The following is a 21,764-nucleotide window of genomic DNA, read 5'->3' as shown; positions in this document are numbered from 1 at the left end:
CCACCACCACAAGACATTTGATTGCAATTAGGCAAACCTTGAGTTTCCCCACATTTCCCTAATTCTTACTGTTTTATTATCTGCATGATTTATTTTTATGTACACCGCTAATCATAAAGCGATAAATATATAAAAAAGAATGGCTGCTGATAGCGGGACCAGCAGTGGGAGAACTTAGATCACTTCACTATTAGTATGCTGAAGTGGGACATGCAAGAAAATGTTACAAAATGGGCTGCTCCTGTACAGAATTCCAGCTAGCCAGCTGTCTCCCTTCCCCCCCATTATTGGCTCCCCCTGAACTTATACACATACATGCATGCAAGGAGTGCCAGCTTGGCCCCGTGACTGTGAGCACCTGGGGCCATGGGTACCATGCAGCATGCATGGCCCTCGCACAGAAATTTGTGAGTGCCCAGCCCCTTCAGGGAGTTGGTACCTGTGATGCACACACACTACCAACTGTCAAGTCCAGGGGTCGGCAACCTAAGGCCCATGGGCCACAAGCGGCCCACGGGGGTCGTTTAACCAGCCCACGAGCTGCCACTGAACCAAGCCACCTGCTTGGCGAGTCCCTGTGCGCTGCACTAAACCGGTGCAGCACAACACAGCGTCGGAAATCGCGTCTGTGCAGATGCAGACATCAGAAATCGCGGGCAGATGCTTCATGCGCTCCAGCCCACAGAGGGATCTCCACTGAAGTGAACCAGCCCAGGCAAGGTAAACCTTGCCAACCCCTGGTCAACTCAGTATCTCCTGCCCACAGAGCGTGCTGTTTGGGTTCTCCCCACACCCACCTACCCCTTAAGACCCCACTCCTCAAATATTGGATTTGCCCAAGCTTGCAAATCCTTAACTCTGTGAAGATGAAGGTTGGGAAGGGCTCACCTGAATCTCTATGAGGAGCCCCTCCCACATAGATGGTGCTGTAATAATAGGGCATCTCAGAGTCTAATTGCCTGCTTAGAGAATCCAAGACTGACAGAAGTTCAGGAAGTGGATTACCTGGATTCAGGTAATCCAGAAAAGAAACAGGCATGCAAACATTAAAGAGAGATTTCTAAAAGCAGTTTACAATTTTTAAATTATAAACTCCTTGGTCTAAGGCTTTTTCTTCTTCTTTTTGCTTGTATCACTGTGCAACACTGCTCCAGGGATGCTAGCATAATGGCTCCACCCATCCCAGCGAGTGACATCTGGACATCTGTCTGCTGCCAACATGTGTAGTTTTGCCCTGGTGCCCCTGCTTTTTAAAATAAGGTTTTAACTGAATTTCAGTTACCTCACATAGTAAGTTGTCATCAAGTAACAACACTTCCAGATTTTCCAACGAACAAATCTCTATTGGAAACACCTCTAGGAGATTTTCACTTAGATCTAGTATTATTAAGCTGGTTAGCTTGGCGAAAGAAGGGTGCAGCGCTTCCAGGGCACAATTTTTCAAGTAAACCACAATGAGTGACCTCCAGCGGCGAATCTGGCGCGGGAAAGTTGCCAGGCTATTCCGAGACATTGAAAATTCCTTCATCTCTGTCAGTTCCTTAAACGATCGTGGAAGTTTGCGCAAGAGGTTACTAGACAAATCAAGCACAGATAGGTTCGGGCATTTACTCATTGTATCGGGTAAAGATGCTAGGCTGTTAACTGCAACAAAGAACTGGGACAATTTCTGCAGGGAGGAAATGTCTTCTGGAATGAGGCTCAGACTATTTTCTTCTAGATCTACTATTTCTAAATTAGAGAGTTGAAAAAGTTCTGGTGGGAAATTTTCAAATTTGTTCTTCTTTAGATAAATCTCTTTCAGTTTGGTCAAATTGACAATTTCCTTGGGAAGGCAATTCAGATTGTTACTAGAGAGTCCCAGCAATTCTAGATGATGGAGGTGTTTGCAGATTTCCACTGGAAATTCCTCCAGGTTGACATCATATAATCTGAGCTGGCAAAGTGCCCTCAATTTACTAATGATATTCAGTGAACTCAGAGGGAGTGGATTACTGCTTAAATCCAAGCTCTGGAGACTTTTCAGTTCTCCAAGTTCCTCACATAGGTCTTGTATGTTGTTCTTATTCAAATAAAGGACTTTCACATTTCTAAGCCGATTTATACTTTCTGGGATACTACTGATTATATTTCTCTCCAGATGCAATTCCTCCAAGTCTTCCAGTTCAAAAACCTGCCATGGGATGGTTTCCAGTTTTTTGTTGGCCAAATCAAGAAAAAAGATGCGGTCTGTGATCTGCACTGGCACTACCACCTCCTCTTTGGGTTCTTCATCTGCCAACCTTTCCTCTATTACCTCTTCAACACCAACATCATCAGCACCAACAACAACATTAACCTCTTCTTGTGTCTCTTCCGCGTCATCCTCTTCCGGAATGGTGGCCCATTTTTCAGAGAGTTGGGACACTATTTCGGCGGTAACAAAACTCTTGGAGGTAGCAATCATTGTAAACCTAGTTTTGGCTGCAAAAAAAGGGGGGAATGAAATTGGAGACATTCCTTTAAACCCCGTTTTATGAAGAATAAACAAAATAGGTTGTTTTCATTCATAAATCCCAACTATTTCTTTAGTAAGGGGCAGTGTAAATGATGTTTAGGATATGGCACTGAATCCAGGAAGATTCAGGTAGGATTTGAATCTCTTCCCAAATTTTGGGGATGTTGTGCTTGAAGTAGTGTTGTTGTGGAGAAATAGTTCTGCGAGAAATGTAGGAGGAATTTTTGGCACTTAACCTACTCTTGAGCTGAAGTAAAAGAATCTAATCATGTGAACTTAACCAAATCAAGATTTTTGGGTTATATTATTACATGCTCCCTACTTTGCTGAGCAGTGAAAAGTTCCAAACTCCCTGAGTTTTGGTTTCCTTGGGAAGGGAGCATTTTTGTAACACTGGTGCTCCTCCAGGTGTCCTGTTTATAGTGCACTCATGATAATTTGTCGTCATGAAGGCATTGAGGTAGTTATATGCAATCCTACTTTCAATACCGTCTGTCCCTACAAGAGTTTCAGGGTGGATATACTCTGCTTTATTTCCAGTCAGTGCAGGTCCTATAGCTTCCTGCTGAAATTCTGTAAACATTTCATACCACAAATGTGTGTGTTTTGTCTTGCTTTTGTTGCATAATAGTGCAAGAGTTCCCCTCCAGACAGCAATAATACAGTAACATTGGGGAAACATCACAGATCCCAAAAGAGTGATGTATACACCCCACAATGCCTCCACTTCCAGCTAATCTCCAAATATCTCCTAACCATTCGTTCACTCTCACTGAGGAAATGTCAACCAACCATTCTGAACCATTAACTAACAAAGGAAGGCCCACAATAATATTTAGTAGGTTTGTTCCACATTGTGACTAGCAGAAGCAGGATAAATTATATAGTATATCCAAACAAACAGATAAATAAATATTTTTTCTTTACTGATATTGTGAATGATGAGAACTTGAATCAAGAAAAAAGAAAGTGGCTTCTGAAGCAGTATACCTACTTTTGAGCCACCCTACTGTATAAACATAGGGACGCAGGTGGTTCTGTGGTCTAAACCACAGAGCCTAGGGCTTGCCGATCAGAAGGTCAGCGGTTCGAATCCCCACGGTGGGGTGAGCTCCCGTTGCTCGTTCCCAGCTCCTGCCAAGCTAGCAGTTCGAAAGCATGTCAAAGTGCAGGTAGATAAATAGGCACCTCTTCGGCGGGAAGGTAAACGCCATTTCCGTGCACTGCTCTGGTTCACCAGAAGTGGCTTAGTCATGCTGGCCACATGACCCGGAAGCTATCTGTGGACAAATGCCGGCTCCCTCGGCCTATAGAGCGAGATGAGTGCTGCAACCCCAGAGTCATCCGCAACGTGACCTAACGGTCAGGGGTACCTTTAACTTTACTGTATAAAACAGCAAACAATGGCAAGAAGGAGGAGGAGGGAGCATGGCTGATTGCAAACTTGGAATGATCTTCAAATAAATTTTGCTCAGAGTAGACCCCACTGAAATTAATGACCCTGACTGGGATCCATTAATGTTAATAGGTCTTCTCTGAGTAAAACTTGAATGCCACCCTTTTTGTATTGGGAACTGTAGTTTGTTAAGGGTGCTGGGAACTGTAGCTCTGTGAGGGTTAAACTAGAATTCCCAGGATTATTTTGGGCGGGGGGGGGGGAGCCATGTGTTTTAAATGTCTGATATGGATGTGACGCTGGGAATCGCTGGCAGTAGCATCCAGAGGTTGTCTTCCACCCCAGTTTCCCCTAACTGCAGAGTTTCTTCCTGAATTCTGACCCAACTGTCAAAATTCAAACGGAGTGAATGTGATTCGTTCACGTACCTCTGATGTCATAAAAGTACTTGGGATGGATGGCTCTGTCTGATCTTCAATAGGCAGACTCCGATATGAGAGGAAAGGAAAGCTGTGAGGAGGAGAGGCTGATGAGCTCACATTTACCTCAGATATCATAATAATACCACAACCACCACCATGGATAGCTTCCTCTTGGAGTTGGCCTCAACCTCCCAGGTAACAGTAAAAGCAGGGGCGGGTTGGGGAGCTGTAGGATCAGAGAAAATTTAATATATAGCAACCAAATAGCATCCTGGCGGCGGCATAATGACTGGCAGCATGGTGCAGTAGGTAGAGCCTTGGCCCATGGAGACGTTGTCTAGATCCTGAAACTCACTGTGGCATTATGTAAAGTTGTGTTCTCCTAGCCTAATTTACTTCATAATGACTGGCAGTATGGTGCAGTGGGTAGAGCCTTGGCCCACGGAGACGTTATCTAGATCCTGAAACTCACTGTGGCATTATGTAAAGCTGTGTTCTCCTAGCCTAATTTATTTCATAATGACTGGCAGTATGGTGCAGTGGGTAGAGCCTTGGCCCACGGAGACGTTGTCTAGATCCTGAAACTCACTGTGGCATTATGTAAAGTTGTGTTCTCCTAGCCTAATTTACTTCATAATGACTGGCAGTATGGTGCAGTGGGTAGAGCCTTGGCCCACGGAGACGTTATCTAGATCCTGAAACTCACTGTGGCATTATGTAAAGTTGTGTTCTCCTAGCCTAATTTATTTCATAATGACTGGCAGTATGGTGCAGTGGGTAGAGCCTTGGCCCACGGAGACGTTGTCTAGATCCTGAAACTCACTGTGGCATTATGTAAAGTTGTGTTCTCCTAGCCTAATCTACTTCACAGGTTGGTTTTGAGGTATATGTACCACATTCATTTCCTGGGAGGAATGGGAGAATAACCCTCCATAACGAGAAGGCGTAATCTTCTTGTTGTTTTGCCTGAATTCTTGCTTGTACGAAACCTCCAAGCAGCCTTGCATCTGGCACCTTGAAAACAGGTCCAGTTATTACAAACAGGAAAGAAAGCCTTACATAATTTAATGTGATCTTTTAACAGCTGCCAATGTATTACACAACTTTTCTTGGCTATTTTATACCTCTTGTCCAGGTTGTCTCAAGGGCAGGTACCTCTGTTTACCGAAACCTAATTATACTACTGAACACAAATAATTAATTAGCATACCGTTTAATGCCAAGACAGGTCCATGTTGGAGGCACAAACAGATCTGCAGCAGATCCGCTCCATTCATTTAAAGCATATCCAATTCACATTTTAAATACCATATTTTTCGCCCTATAGGGCGCACCGGCCCATAGGACGCACTTATTGGGGGGGGAATAAAGGGGGGAATTATTTCCCCCCCCCAGCCCCAAAGAGCAAAGAAGCCATGACAGCGAGCGGGATGAATCGGGGCTGGGGGTCTGGGAGCGAAGGTGAGGTTGTGCAGCTTTGCCATCGCTCCCGGAGCTTGCGGGGCTGGGGACGGGGGAAGCCCAGGTTTCTCCCAACCCCAGCCCCCAGAACGGGTCCGAGAGCGATGGCAGAGTTGCACAACCTCACTGACCCCTCTCGCTCTTCAGGCTTCAGCGAAAGTCTGCATTCGCCCCATAGGACGCACACACATTTCCCCTTCATTTTTGGAGGGGGAAAAGTGTGTTCTATAGGGCGAAAAATACGGTACATGCCTTCCCCCAAAGAATCCTGTGAACTGTACCTTTCTGCTCACAGAGCTTCAAGCCCCAGCACTCTTAACAAACCAGAGCCCCCAGGAATCTTTGAGGGATGTTGTGTGCTTTAAATGTGTGTTGGATATGCTTTAAATGTATGGTAGGAATCTGTGCCCTGGTGACTGGCTTTCATAGCTTTGAGTAAGAGTTCCCAATCAGGAAGATACATCCTGTGTCCAAAGTTTTGCTGTTTACCAGCTTCATAGTATGTCTTCTGATTCATACTATCTTGCAAGCATCTCCTGCTGTTTTGTCTAGATTTGACTGGAATTTTATATTAACAGCTACAAGCTAGGGCAAGGGAAAGAGGAAAAATTATTCAGTGGCCAAGAATAAGTGGCTGCAGTGGCTTGCACATCATTTCACTGCTGCTTCCCAACAAACAGAAGCATCATTAATAGTGCCAAATAAAGAAATATGGACAAACGTGTTAAATTGGCATAACTTACAAGGGGTGCAGTATCCATCTTTGGACTTGAAAGCACAGCCTGTAACCATCCTCGGTTGTCTTTGCACAGCAGACCCCCATCTAAAACAGGGCAATAGTCTGCAACAGTGGGTTTCAAACTTTTCCAGAGGACTGACTTCTTTGGATGTTTATCACAGAATCATAGAATTGTGTGTTGAAAGGGGTCCCGAGAGTTATCTGGTCCAACCTCCTGCAATGCAGAATTTCTGCCCACAGCCATCCCAGGGTGGGCTCAAACCGCCAACCTTCTGGTTAAGAGCCAAGCATACTAGCCCATTACGCAACCCAAGATCTCTATGGTTCCTCAATTTGAAAATAAGTAACTATGGACAAACTTCATGATGGGCACCTTGTCTGTCGTTACTGATATTCCCTTGCAAGTGATGCTTAGCCCCAGCGCATGAACTCAGTGTGCTCTGTGGGAATAGTTCACAGAACCTTCTGAAGCATGTAGGGCAGACAGAGGTTGCTGTACTTCAACTTCCCTCAGACCCAGCCGGCATGGCCAATGATCAGAGGGATAAGGAGAGCTGTAGCCATACTGGTGCCAGATGTATTGCTTTGATTTCCTTTGGACCACATCAGCCAGGCTGGGGGGTGGGTCTTGTTGTCTTGGGCTAGACAGCCCAGGACCTCCATACACACTGCCCAGGCTTGCACTCCACACAGGTCACTTCAGGCGCTGCGATTCTCCTGCAGTTCGACTTCCCTCCCATGGTTTCCAGAGACAGAGGGATGCCAACAAAGAATGTTCAACAGCATCTGGAGGGCAACAGGGTTCCGGTCCCAGGTGCTGGGGCTCAAAATCCAGCCCTTTCAGCCTCGCTATCTGGTCCTTGGGGTTCCACCCATTCTACACTCCCTCCTGAGCCACACTGCTCACCTGCCCTGCTTTGCACAATCAAGTATATTTGACTGCTTGGAATATTTATTTAGGGGATAGAGAAGGGCATGCAAGTTTGAAGAAACTAGCCTACTGGGTAAAAATCACATTTGCTGCTTTGCGCACTTTTCCATCTCATCCTACCCCACACACCCCCGCCACGTGCCCACCCCACCCCGGAGGGAATAGGGTACCCAGAGAGAAAAAGGCTAGTCACCCCTGCCCTTAAAAGTCCTAAGGGCATGGGCTCAGCCCTTTATGTGTTTTATAGCATGAGTAGTTTGGAGGTCATCCTCTCTCAACCTCACGTGAGCACTTCTTGCTAACCTCATCTGCGTGGGCACTAGCTGTAACGTAAAGGTAAAGGGACCCCTGACTATTAGGTCCAGTCGTGACCGACTCTGGGGCTGCGGCGCTCATCTCGCTTTATTGGCCGAGGGAGCCAGCGTACAGCTTCCGGGTCATGTGGCCAGCATGACCAAGCCGCTTCTGGCGAACCAGAGCAGCGCACGGAAACACCGTTTACTTTCCCGCCAGAGCGGTACCTATTTATCTACTTGCACTTTGACGTGCTTTCGAACTGCTTGGTTGGCAGGAGGGGCACTAGCTGTACTAACTCACTAATAAAGGTAAGGCACCCTTGTACATGTTCATGGTCACCATTTAGCTTTGCTTTCCATGTACCGGGGCTCAGATGCCACCAACCTTCGCCAAAGGAAATGCATTATGAAGGAAAGATCAATGAACATAGGAAGCTGCATTGTAATGAAACAAATGGTAGACTGGCAGCAGATCTACCATGTTCCATACAACGAACATTTCCAAGCCCTACCTGGAGATGCTCGGGATTGAACCTGAGATCCTCTGCATGCAAAGCAGATGCTCTACCCACTGAGCTATGCCGCTTTCTCATTATTTTGCTAATACTTTGCATGCTTTGCAAAGGAGACCCGGGGTGTAGGCGCGCTGTGGTGCTTTACTGAATTACAACGGAGCCCGAGAACAGGCGGTCGCCAGGCCCTCTTGCTAGTTGCCTTTGTAGGGAAAGGCGGTTGGCGCGAGGTCCCTTCTTACCCGGGATCTTGTACGCTGAAACTGTAGGGGCGCAGGCGCATTCAGGAATCCCCCGGGACGCAGGCGAAAAAAGAAGCGCGTGCCCAGTCACTATAGCAACCGCGATCGGGGCGGAGTTGGTTGTCTTGGCGCGCGCGCTCTGCAAAAAATTAAAAAATAAATAAAAAGCGTCTCGGGGGCAACAGCAGCAGGAGGTAAGTGGCGCAATTGGAGGGGGTTGCGGTCTTAATCCTGGGGTTTCACGGTTCCCCAAAGGCGCGGTGGGTGCCAGGCTCTGGGCAGCGGTGCCCTGACTTTTTGCCCTACGATCGACAAAGCAGAATTGGATTTACAAAAAGGGATTATTTTTCTTCAAGCAGTGTCGGTGTGCAAAATCTGCGCGCGCTTACTCAGAAGTACTGTACTGCTTTTAGTGGGGTTTGCTCACAAGCAACTGTGCAAAGGATTGGCTCCTGTGGGATTAATCTGAAAATCGTTGCCACGCGGAATTCCAGTGAAGTACAGTATTAGAACGGAGGCCAATATTTTTAGTTGGGAGCTGCTATAAATTTATTTTCAGTTTTTGTGTGGGGATTAAGGAGAGGAGATGATGGGGTGTCTGTCATCCTGTGGGTGGCATCAGCTGACAGACAGTGACCTGCTCCTCCCTGGCATATTTAAACGAAGGGGGGGTGCACGGGGAAAGGCTATTCCCACTGCTTCTGTGTACAGATAGGGCAAATCCTGATTGAATGGGGAAGGATACAAGCTGGTATCCTGATGCTGAAGACATTATTGTGTGGATGCTGGGAGAAAACTTGTGTGCATGAGCAGCACCTGTACCACAATGAACATTTGTCTGGAAAACCCCTTTGTCCATGGGGTATATACTCCCATTGAGCCCAGGGCAGGCAGGCGGGCAGCCTGAGCCTTTTGCTTGCCGACTTGGAAGCAAGTACTACTCAGCTCAAAGGGATTAACTGGGATCATATGACCCCCCCAGTAGTGTTCCCCAGTAGTGTTCCTCCCGCTCCTTCTCCTTCCATGCTCTAGGTGTAACCCTGAACAAAGCTACTTAGAAAAAAATTCCACTGGAACCAGCTTACGTTCTTCCAAACAATTGTGTTTAGAATTGGTCTGTTAGCATTTTGTTTGTATGGATGCAGAAGCAGGAATGCCAACTTGAAAAAAATATGGGGAGGGGCAAGTAAGCCCCGTCCCACATAATTGATCCCATGACACAGCAGACACACACTGTTTGAATGGCAATACCCATCAACTTTGATGGGGGGGGGCAGTTCCTTAAAATATTTTATTGAGGGGGGAGGAAGGGACCTTGGCTCCTATGTGAAGAAGAATTGGTAACTGGAAGCAGCATTTGCCCGGTCAGCTTCAGGGTTACCCAACACAGTGCCCTCCAGGTGTTGGTAACTACAACTCCCATCATCCCTGGTTATTGACCAAGCTAGCTGGGACCCTTTAGAGTATGAATGGCACCATCTTGGCTACCCTATGCTTACTTCCTCTGGGGTTATTATGTCCCTGGGTGAAGCAGTGGGCGTGCACACAAAATAACTCTGCCGCCAGGACTTTAATGCCCAGTTTGTATTGGAGAGATGGCACTAATTGGGCTGCATAGAAAAGCAACTCCCTTGTTGTTATGTCTTACGGAAGGGAGGGAAATTGCATTCTCTGTTGGAGGCCGCATGTTGACATGGGCAGGGCCACTGCATTCTCTCTCTCTCTGAAAGCGCCTCCTAATTTGTCTTTCTCTCTGCCACTCAGCAGCCTCATTCGCCTGGCTGGAATGTAGCCTTGAACTGTGATAATACCTCTTCCTCCCCTGGATGTAGAACAGAGAGGGATGTGTGAGCATGTGTAAAAATTAGCCTACTGTACAAAGGTAAAATGTACATTCCTTGCTCCACCTACTTTTGCTGCCACTTGTGACCTTTGGAAACTTGTGCAGAAGGAAATGAGGCCCTGAGGCTGACAGACGTTTTCTCCTGCTGCTGTATCCATTGTTATTATTCTCTTCATACATGATGTCTAGTCAATTGTCTTTCCCCCCCCCCCCCCCCAGGTAGATACTATGCCAAAATACATAAGCCTTGACCAGCAATATTCTCTAGCGTGTGAAGAACTAAAACACCCTGAGAACCCCTTCATAGTCCGCATTCTCCAAGAAGTGAAGCAGGACGAAGAAACGTAAGCGAATAGTTACGTTGTGGAGACTAAAACAATACGATTTTGAACTGTTAAGTTGGGCTTTTATATGCTGTGCTTTAAAATGCAAACATTATATGCTGAGATATAACCAAATTCTGCAGCAATTAAGCTGGCTTCTGCAATCCGTAAGTTGTTGTTGTTGTTGTTGTTGTTGTTGTTGTTGTTGTTGTTGTTGTTATTTAATTTATTGGTTGCTTTATGTTGCCCAAGGCAACCCAAAGCGACTTACTACCAACCAACCAACCAACCAACCAACCAAGCAAAACAAAAAAACCCATATAGATACATTATAGAATATGCAAATTATGCAGACTTGCCTATACTTTATTATTTTGTACACTACTAGGTATGAGGAAAGACAGGAAACTTTGCATCTTTCTGAAGCCATCACCCCACCCACACACAGACATTTGCTCTTCACACAACCGCCAGCTTCTGAGATTTCACCAGGTATTACCACAGCAGTCATGATAACTAGAAACCTCGCTGCAGCCTCCTCCCCATCTGTAACATGAGGATAGAATTCTGCTGAGCTTCTTTACTCGGCTGTTGTAAAATTATTGAGATATTTTTACCATTATTGAGATGTGAAGCACTTAGTTTTCCTAGAATGTACAATAAAAATGCAAAAGAAAGGGAGGCAGATTGCATCATGGTCTCATTCCCCTTGAAGCAGCTAAATTAAGGTTACAAGATGTCCCCATTTCCTGGTGACAGTCCCCGGATTTACAAATCAGTCCCCTGACAAAACCCGTCTACCATATTTTTCGCCCTATAGGACGCACTTTTTCCCCTCCAAAAATGAAGGGAAAATGTGTGTGCGTCTTATGGGGCGAATGCAGGCTTTCGCTGAAGCCTGGAGAGCGAGAGGGGTCGGTGTGCACCGACCCCTCTCGTTCTCCAGGCTTCAAGAAGCTATCCGCAAGCCGTGGGAGAGCTGCGCAAAGTCACGCAGCTCTCCCACCGCTTTGCGGAGAGCTGCCTGGACCCAGAAGCCTGGGGGGCGCTAAGCTCCGCGCCCCCCAGGCTTTGGGCTTCGTGCAGCTCTCCCACCGCTTGCGGAGAGCTGCATGTTCGGGGGGCTGGGTTCGGGGGAAGCTCGGGCTTCCCCCACCCCAGCCCCGCGCCTGGGGGGGAAATAAAATCCCCCCCTTATTTCCCTCCCAAAAAACTAGGTGCGTCCTATGGGCTGGTGCGCCGTATGGGACAAAAAATACGGTATTTAGTAGGAAGTTGAAAAGTGTCCCCGAATTCATTGAAAAAAATCTGGTAACCTTACGCTAAATTGATAATTCTGTACATAAAGTTTCCTTTTAAACTGCCATCCACATTGTGATTATATAAATTGATCACTTTCTACTAAAAGTTTTATTGAAGAGGAGCTGCTATGAGTCCAGAAGTAATTTTTGAAGCACTAAGAGAAACCAAACCACCACAACAATCAACTTTCCCATTTACATCGTAACAGGTTGAAAAAGAAAAGCACTATAAAAATTGCTGGAAATAACCGCTTGATACCTGTGCAGAAGGTGACAGATGACGATTTTCAAATCCTGGCTACAATTTTTACAAATAATATGTTTCTTACAGGTATGTCTTGTTTTTATTTAAGCCTTTGAAAAACAGACTAATTGATAGCTTTAGTTCCATTCTCTGCCCACTTCCTTTGTCTGTCTTTTCATATGTGCATATTGAGAAATATTCAGCCTTCCAGGGGGTAAGCTACTAACTACCTTAAGCTACTAATGTAGGCAATTTTTCTCTGTTGCTTATTCTGTGCTGTGGGTGAGCACTGAAAACATTCCTTATCACACCCATGCCTGCACTTAGCCCAGGGTGGAGGACTGAGCAAACAAAGAACCATCAAAAATCTTTATTTTGGATTTGCAACCTGATCCACAGAGCAGTTTTTGTGCACAAGATCAACTATAGGAAATGCCTTTCAGACTCACATACCCCCCTTTCTGTAAGCCAGGGATAGGGAACCTTTTTCTTTTTTCCCCTCAATTTTTTTTATTGATTTTCCAAAAAGAATTTTAACAAACAAACAGACAGACATAAATCTCAGCTGTATTTGAACCAATCTTAGTGACATTGTTAAGTGGCTTCCTCGAATCCCCCTAGTTGAATTTCAGTGTATATCATTTTAACAGTTTTCTAAAACCAATTTTCTCATATACCGTATTTTTTGCCCTATAGGACGCACCTAGTTTTTTTTGGGGGGGGGGAAATAAAGAAAAAAAATATTCCCCCCCCCCCCGGCGTGGTTTCAGCGCGCCCCGCACTCTGGGCAGCAGGATGCTATCCCCAGCCTAGGGAGCCCTGCGGGAACTCCCACGGGCTCCCCAGGCTTGCGGATAGCTTCCTGAAGCCTGGAGAGCGAGAGGGGTCGGTGCGCACCGACCCCTCTCGCTCTCCAAGCTTCAGCAAAAGCCTGCATTCACCCCATAGGACGCACACAGATTTCCCCTTCATTTTTGGAGGGGAAAAAGTGCGTCCTATAGGGCGAAAAATACGGTAATTAACTTAATCACTTAACATCTTTCTTTCTTTCTATTTTAGCTTTAAACATATTAATTCCTAACATTACATATTTAAAGCCTAAGCCTATCTGATAGTTGCAAGCTTTTCCAATTAAGTTATCTTAACATATTTAACTAAATAGTCTTTAAATTTCATCCATTCCTCCTGGTACTCCTCCTCCTTCTGGTCACGGACTCTTCCGGTCAGGTTGGCTACCTCCAAAAAGTTCATCATTTTCATCTGCCATTCTTCCACTGTTGGAACTTCTTTGTTTTCCAGTTCTTAGCTAACAAAATTCTTGCTGCAGTTGTGGCATACAAAAACAATTTGACATCTTTCTTGGGCAATTCCAAACCTGTTATTCCAAGAAGAAAGGCCTCTGGTTTCTTATTAATGTATATTTCAACATTTTTTCAATACGTTATAAATCTTCTCCCAGAAGTCTTTTACCGGGATAGGGAACCTTTTTCAGCACAAAGGCAACATCACCTACTGAGGGCCACTTTCCAAGCCTCTGTTTTTAGCGCTAATGGATCTTCCAAGCCACACCACTTACTGGCCTTGCTTTGCATCCTCCTTGGGTGATTTTGCCTGGCTGGAATATGCCCTTGAATTCTGATAATGCCTCACGCTTCCCTGGGTGGAGGGTAGAGGAGGCCATGCAAGCGTGTGGAGCATGTGAGTGAGCATAAATGTTACCGTTGAACATTTATATTCCTTGCTCCTCCCACTGTTCCTTCTGGGCATGCAGCTCCTGGAAAATTTCCCAGAAGCACATGTGGCGCTCAGGTGAGAAATGGTTCCTTACCCCCTGCCCAAAAAAGGAAAAAAAGAGTATTACCTATTGTGTAATCGGGGCTTTTTTCAGCCGGAAATTGCTGGAACTCAGTTCCGGCACCTCTCAGGCGGGCGCCATTACCATTTTAAGAGAAGAGGAGAGGTGTTCATGGTGAGCTCTGCCGCCTCTTTTTCTAGGAAAATAGCGCTGGATGCAATTAATACTGAAATGAAACGTGATGCAGGCACAACCTAAGCGGCAACTTTCATTATGAAATAGCTCATTGCATGGTATCCAGAGCCTTGGATACTGAGAGCTGGTTTTCTTCCTATGAATTCTCTACAGAACAAACCCAGGGCTGGAGCAAAAGCCAGCTCTTGTGCAAACAGGACATGGGGTATTTTGCCAAGGGAGGCTTAAATCACCTTTGAGTCTTTCCCATAGTTACTTATATTAGCTGCAGGCATTATTTCATGCTGAATAGACAAAGAGAGAAGAGCCACCTGCCGCACGAATGAGTGTTCTTCCCTGGAGAAGGTTTTGCCTTCAGTTGACAAGCCCAACTGAAGCAGGAAGGTTGGACTTTTTTGGCATTAACTTGTAACCTCGATTTTCTGTGTCAATTGCTCTGTTTGTGGGTGGCACAAAACACAGGGCTCATGACCCTGAACGAGCACTAAACTTTGACATCAGGTTTTGGGGGGGGGCAATCCAGAATTTCAGAGTCACACGATAATGAAGCTCTGTTTTTGTCCTCCAGTGAAAGTGTCCAACCTATGCGGGTTGCATAAGTGGAAGCAAAAGAGAGGCTAGGTTTTATATACACATTAGAAAACTAAAGGAAGCAAGAGCCACTTGAAGGGCACTTACAGACCGTCACTATTTTCAGGTGGGATTCAGTCGCATCATGCCAAATTCAGCGCATTCAATTGCAGTTGGTTTGGAGGTATTGTGCAACAAACCTGCTTCTTTGAAAGACGACTTTTGTACTCACCGTGCATTTAAAGCTTATCCTCCCCCCACCCCCCAAAAAAAGAATATCGGAAAGTGTAGTTTATTAAAGGTGCTGGTAATTGTAGCTCTTGAGAGGTAAACTACGGTTCCCAGGATTCTGTCCTTTGACAGTTATCCTAAGTCTCATGTATGGAAATGCAATTACAGTAGATGAAAAGGTGCAGAGAATTTGGTGGCTAAGACAAAAGGACTGGGCGAAAAGTGATGCATTAAGGTTAACATGGAGCCTGCTCATTTCTGTATTCCTCGGCTCTTTCAGGACTTGACCTGAGATATAACCTTTTGAGTGACGCTGGTGCAGTACACATTGCAGCTTTCCTTCAGGTACTTCTTGCGGGGGGGGGGCAGGGCAGGGCTAAATGATATTTGTGAATTTTGTAGCTGCAATTTGTTAAGTTGACCTTCTCCAAAAAGTGAGCTTTATACGTGTAACTTTCTCCTTTACGATGCGCTGCATTCCTTCCAGGACATCGTTTTGGGGTTTTTTGTAAATCTTTTTTTTAAAATTTATTTTAAACAAGAAATACAAACCGTATTATAAAGAACTTAACGGAGTTTAGCGAAATGTGTAAATGCAGGGCGACTTAATCAATGTCGTTGGTAAGGCATTGCTACGCGCATCTCAGACTCAGAGCACAGAGAGGTTTCTGGGGTCCCGCTGCCTGCCTGGAGTTTGGTGTTCTTGGAATGCAGTGTGCATCCACTTGGGAAGGGCATGGCTTTGCAGTTTTCAGATGACAAGGCTTTGGGTAGAATGGGAAGGAAGGGTCTGGCGGAACCCACACATTGACAGCAAGCTGAATTTCCTTGTATTCCAGGATAATCATACTCTGCTGTACCTGAACCTGATGTTTAATGACATTGGTACCATGGGAGCAGAATTCATAGCTAAATCATTGCATGTAAGTATTGTTCAGCTGGATAAGAAAGAACGCTACACGAGTTTCCCCTTTGAAGCAAAATACTTTGGAACTCAGAAATCAGCTTGCAGAACTAAATTGTTTAATGCTTAAAGCTGCAGTCAGAAGCATGTTTATTTAGAATTGCCACTGAGAGCAGTGCTTTGGGTGTAGGCTGTCTTGGTTTCAGGAAATGGGGATCAATTAGGTAAACCACAGGCTGCCTCCCAGCTGAGGGATTATTTAACACTAGTACTTCCCGTCCCTGCTGCCCAAATATGATTCTTAAGCATGTTACAGGATTGTAGCAGTAGCAGGTTATTATTTTTCATAGCAATGAACAGTATTCTAGGAGATAACCTATTTCGGTGAGTTTAGATTACAATTATATTGGAAATAATTGACTTTTCACACCTAGAGGAATGAAACACTGCTTCACTTAAGAATGACTGGCAACAAGATCGACAACAAGGGAGGAATGTATTTTGCAGCAATGTTGCAAGTTAACAACACTTTGCAGAAGTTAGATTTGGGAGACACAGATCTGGTGAGTAAAATTTCCATTTTAGGACACGTCTACAGGCACAGAAATGTAAGCCTGTTTCAAACATATCATTGTGAGTTTGGGGGGACAAAATATAATCTTGCTTGTAGATGGAGGGTTTACTCAGTGGGAGCTAAATGCACCTGCCTTACTCTGGATTGTGTCTTTTGTCTTTTATTTCCAGCGCACACAGAGTCTCATAGCATTGGCAACAGTTTTGAATTACAATAGTGCAATCAAAGCCATAAATCTAAATCGGCCAATACTCTACAGCGAAGAGGTAAGCAACATTTTGTATTGTTTCCCTTGAAATGGGGAGCCAGGAGCCAGGAATGATGCATCGAAAACAAGCCTAGGGAATAAGAATAAGCATTGACAAAGCTTTTCAACAGTTTTAACAATAACAGCTAAAATTCTCTTTCTCTCTGTGGCTACTGAAATGAAGAAAACTTGGCAGGGATGGGAACAAGGAATAGATTTTTGTGTGTGATGGCTGAGAGCTCAGTTGATATTAAAGACAAATTCTCAGAGGTATCCTTTATCCTTCTATTTGAAGTGTATATCTGCCCCACTGTGCAAACTCTTGGCTCTAGTGGGTGGATCTTAGAGATCTAGAAACAAACACACACACACACACACCCCACTAGCCTGACATCCGCCCACCCTTACTGCAAGGTAAATGGCAGAAAGCACATCTCCAAAAGATTAAGCTAGGCAGCAGAATTTTCAAACCCTATTGTCTGTAAGTAGTCTCCAGTTCTGCTTTTCCCCATTCCTTAATATAGATGTTATTGTTAATCTCAGCAAGAGCTGTTGCTGTATGCTCAGGTGCAGCGCAAGGGGATGCTTTCACATTCAATTCAATTAGCCTTGGTTCAGCATAAAGCAGGACCCTAGAGTTAGGCGTATTTGAATTTAAACACAGGGCAACTCCACCTCCAAACACCTTCATGTTGTGGATAGCTAGTTACGTACAGAGCTGGTCTGCACATAATGCTATGCCAAACTGGCTTAGTGGAGATGTGCAACCATGCGGGCTCCTGGAAAGGAGATTTTGGCTGCTTGGCTTCTTCTCTGGCCCTACTGATGCTATTCTGCTTTGAACTTAGCCATGGTTTGTCTAAGTGTGCCCTCTGAACCCAGGTTCGTGGTTTGTCTCACAGGCTGTCATCAAGGTTTGTTCTGTTATCATGGTTTATCTGGAGCAACAGAATGCATGAGCCCTGGTTCAGATGACGCACTAAGCCAAACCATGGCTTAGCTCAGAACAGTGTGGGAACACAAGGACTGGGGAAGGGGCACAGCTGCCACAAGCTCCTCTCTGGGAATCTTCACACATTCAAGCTAAGCAATGGTTTGGCTTAGCATTACATGCTACATGTTCGCACAATAGAATTTGGTGGATGGAACATACCGCATTTTTCGCTCCATAAGGCGCACCTAGTTTTTAGAGGGGGAAATCAAGAAAAAAAATATTATTTCTTCCCCCAGCCCCAAAGAGCAGCGGACAGGCTGTGTGCTGTCCCAGCCGGAGAGGCTGCGCGCGGCTATGGCACAAGCCAAGACAGCCAGCGGGATGCATCCCGCTGGCTGTCTTGGCTTCTTTAGCTGGGAGAGGCTGCGCATGACTATGGCAATTCCCCCACCTCCCACAAAAGCCCACAGGAGCCGCGCACCCTTTAAGGAGCGTGCAGCTCCTGCGGCCTTTTCTACGAGGAGGAGTCCCTTCTTGCTCCTGGGGAAAAGCCCGCAAGAGCCACACGGAGCTTGTGTGTGGCTCTTGGGGGCTTTTCCTGCCTGCCTCCCCCTCATTTGCTCCATAAGACGCACACACATTTCCCCTTACTTTTTAGGAGGGAAAAAGTGTGTCTTATGGAGCGAAAAATACGGTACCTGTCCTGTGGAGTAAAGCAAATGATAATGTGCATCACATCTGCATTTATCCCCATAGAAGTGACCAGATGTATTTTGTAATGTGAGCAGGGTACACATCCCCACTGGCTCTAGAACATCTTATGTTCAAGTTGTAATTCAATAATACGGAACTTTAGGAAGAGACCACGATCCACACGGCCCTCATGTTGAGAGTCAACTGCACTCTTGTTGAACTGCATTTGTGTAAACACGAAATGAAGAACTTTGGCATGGAACGTCTGTGTGATGCATTGTATGAAAACAGCACCCTGCGATATCTTGATCTCAGCTGGTAAGAGAAGCTTGAGTTATAAAGATAGCATTTTAGCTATTAGAATGATATGCAGTGTATGAAAACTGATGCACTTGATACCTACTTCTAAGATCGATTTTTAACTGAGTGTTTCAAACAACTGTGCTTGTACATACAGTCATACCTTGGAAGTCAAATGGAATCCATTCCGGAAGTCTGTTCAACTTCCAAAACATTCAGAAACCAAGGCACAGCTTCTGATTGGCTGCATGATGCTCCTGCAGCCAATTGGAAGCCATGTAAGCCATGTCAGACGTTCGGGTTCCAAAGAACATTCGCAAACCAGAACACTCACTTCCAGATTTGTGGTGTTTGGGATCCAAAACGTTCGACTCGCAAGGCGTTTGTCAGCCAAGGTACGACTGTACAATGTTTAATAATAATGCTTAAGATTTAGATCATGCAGTTTAAATATGCAAAGTGCTTCACATACATTTTTCTGGTACTTCTTGCAGCAGGCCATTTTGCAGAATGGAGGGAGCAGGTTGAGGCTGAGAGAATAATGGATTGTCTAATGTAGGGATGAGGAACCTTTGGCTCTCCACATGTCTCTAAATTACAATTCCATCAGCCCTAGCAAGCAAGGCCAATGGCCAGGGATGGTGGGAGCTTGTAGTTCAGCAACATCTGGAGGGCCAAAGGTTTTCCACACCCGGTCTAAGGCCACCTCATGTATTCATGACAGTAACAGGATTGAATTGGCAGCTCTCCAGCACACGCTCTTAATTACAATATCCACTACACTGGCTCCTAAGATCTGGTTTTAAGTCCCTGTAATGTGGTTGGTGGTTTTATTGTAAATATTTCATGACTGTTCTTGCTCAGTGCTACACATACATAGTATTTTATTTTGCAGATTTTGCATTTGGGTTTTTATGCCAGTTGTCTCTTAAGTTTATGTGGCTTTAGTATGGTTTTATTGTCATGTTTTTATTCACATTTTATTTGTACAATGACTTCAGCATTTATTTTACAAGGCGACTGGTAAATATAATAAAAAGTAATGCCCCTTAACAGTTAAAAGAAACAAGAGTTTTGTGGCACAGTGAAGACTAGCTCACTTATAGCAACCTAAGTTTTTGTAGAACAAAGTCCACTTTGTCCTCTGAACGATGTTTCTGAACGAAAACAAATGTGTACGCTTGTCTCTTTTCAGCAACAAAATTACTCGGGATGGTATTAAATTTTTGGGAAAGCTGTTAAAACACAACACCACCCTGGAAATCCTGGACCTTAATTTTAACAGGATAGAGGACGATGGTGCTTTCTATCTGAGTGAGGCCCTTACTACACATAATCGGACTCTTCAAGCGTTAGTATACAGAACTCTTAACTCCCATAATGCATTACTGTGAGCGCAGGCATTTGGATAAGGCAGCACAGAATGGCCCATACTTCAGACCAAAATATGTCTGCAGTAAACACAACAATGACCCATGGGCCTAGCTCCAGAAAACTGTTGAGGTGATGGTGACATCACTGGGGAAGCAGTTTCCAATCCAAAAGGCCCACCACAGCAACTTCTGTTACACTGCACCTTTCAGATCACCTGCTGCTTGTGACTACCATAAAAGTATCACTCTCCCCAAGTAAGTTCTTGGGTCACTCGTGCAATCAGAGCCTGCGTGGGGGGGGGGGCTGTCTTAGGAATTTTGAGCAGTTGTCAACTATTGAGTCCCATCAGTGCAAGGATTTCTTCTTGCACGTTTAAGTTTGCCTTGAGATGCAAACTGAATCACTCTTCTTCCTCATCCCTGCTGTGAACCCAGTAAACAGATATGACGGTAGATCAGGAAAAGTTGAAAACAGAAGAGAACAACTGCTTCAAATCTCAAAAACCAGCAGCAGAGGGTTTTCTAGTCATGAGGAACAGGACATCCTTCCTCTCTTGGGTTTGCTAGTGGGCAGGAAGAAGCAGAGGCTGTTAAGGGAGGGACTGGGTGGACTTCATGGCTGGTAGCTGCTGGGAGAAAAGAATAGAATGGCTCACATATATGGATTTATGTAATTTATGATTGCTTGGCTGTCTGCATCTACTCAATGACCTTGGTTTTTTTGCTTATATCCTTCTGCGCTCTAGGCTGGCAGTGACAAACAACAACATATCTGGGAAAGGACTGGTGGCCCTTGCAGAGTCAATGAAAACAAACCTAGTCCTTTCCTATATCTACATATGGGGGAACAAATTTGATGAAGACTGCTGTGTGGTACATCTGTTGTCTTCTTATGAAATGAAATAGCTGACATCCTTCTAACCCTTGAAACAAATAGAGGAAGAAGGATTTGGATTAGAAAAACAATGCGGGGGGGGGGTCGGTGGAGGGAGGGTTTGATCTCCTTCTCCCAGTGTTGCAGCCACCCACGGCTGCATTTCCCCTTAAAAGAACGAGGACCTCTTACCAAGAGATATCTATCTCCCCTGTGTGTTTCAGGCATTTGCAGAGTTAATTAAAAGCGGTCGCCTGAAACCAACCGGCACAGATGTCGATCCATATGAAGTGGATGGGAACACGTACTTTGCCGAAGTCTCCCATGGCCTTAAGAGGCACTATTACTGGACACCGAGTTACGGACAGCCTGATAACCACGATGAGAATGCGTCTCTGGCAATAACTCCTGTTGCAGAAAACTTGTAAATGCCAACATATTTTTTCTTAAGCCTTTGCATCTTGGGGTTGTTTTTTTTTAAATAATGTGCGCCTCAAACCTGCAACCAATTGCATGTAGTTACTTAGAGAACTGATTTTAAAAGGTTTTGAACCATAAATACTATATTAAACTGAACTGGGAAAGTGCTGGATCCCAGTCTAGCGACAGCTAATTTCAGGTCCTGTTGAAAGCAGAACTTTAACTACTGTACTTGTGACTCCCTAGTTCCAGAGCTTTCAGTGAGTTCCATAGGTTCTTAACTGCACTGGGACCGTCATGAGCAACACTTACTGTGATAATACAAAGCAGCCTGTGATTTCATACAATTCAAACACTTAAGAGGCTACTAAGGAATGTTCAATAGCTTGAAAGTAAGGCTCCTATGCTAGGCATGGTTCTTTGGAAATAAAACACCATATAAATCAA

The 21,764-nt window shown here is 45.1% G+C and overlaps 2 protein-coding genes across 5 annotated transcripts in view; one reads left to right on the top strand and one right to left on the bottom strand.

The window, feature by feature from the left end:
- LRRIQ4 (leucine rich repeats and IQ motif containing 4) overlaps nt 1–4,422 on the bottom strand; it is a gene marked incomplete at its 3' end in the record, with an annotated part of 11,637 nt that extends 7,215 nt beyond the window's left edge. The window contains exons 1-2 of the mRNA XM_081862488.1: nt 4,322–4,422; nt 1,283–2,463 (exon numbers count right to left, since the gene is read on the bottom strand). Coding sequence (XP_081718614.1) covers nt 1,283–2,446 — 1,164 coding nt within the window. The 5' untranslated portion in view covers nt 2,447–2,463; nt 4,322–4,422. The remainder of the gene's footprint in view (nt 1–1,282; nt 2,464–4,321) is intronic.
- Nucleotides 1–21,764, top strand: part of LRRC34 (leucine rich repeat containing 34) — a 24,374-nt gene extending 2,610 nt beyond the window's left edge. Inside the window, exons 1-11 of one of the 4 annotated variants that reach the window (XM_081862676.1) lie at nt 4,372–4,510; nt 10,559–10,683; nt 12,173–12,294; nt 15,279–15,343; nt 15,838–15,921; nt 16,337–16,465; nt 16,647–16,742; nt 18,514–18,668; nt 19,846–20,001; nt 20,770–20,896; nt 21,122–21,764. In XM_081862676.1, the coding sequence (XP_081718802.1) occupies nt 4,472–4,510; nt 10,559–10,683; nt 12,173–12,294; nt 15,279–15,343; nt 15,838–15,921; nt 16,337–16,465; nt 16,647–16,742; nt 18,514–18,668; nt 19,846–20,001; nt 20,770–20,896; nt 21,122–21,325 (1,302 nt within the window). In that variant the 5' untranslated portion in view covers nt 4,372–4,471 and the 3' untranslated portion in view covers nt 21,326–21,764. Of the gene's footprint in view, nt 1–4,371; nt 4,511–8,593; nt 8,691–10,558; nt 10,684–12,172; nt 12,295–15,278; nt 15,344–15,837; nt 15,922–16,336; nt 16,466–16,646; nt 16,743–18,513; nt 18,669–19,845; nt 20,002–20,769; nt 20,897–21,121 lie in introns of those variants that run through there. The other 3 variants (XM_081862677.1, XM_081862679.1, XM_081862678.1) reach the window with 3 other exon arrangements.

The sequence above is a fragment of the Podarcis erhardii genome, assembly GCF_964252035.2.
Source record: "Podarcis erhardii genome assembly, chromosome: 5".
In the NCBI taxonomy this organism is placed as follows: domain Eukaryota; kingdom Metazoa; phylum Chordata; class Lepidosauria; order Squamata; family Lacertidae; genus Podarcis; species Podarcis erhardii.
The sequence above is the reverse complement of the archived record's forward strand: the minus strand, read 5'-3'. Positions and strand labels throughout refer to the sequence as shown.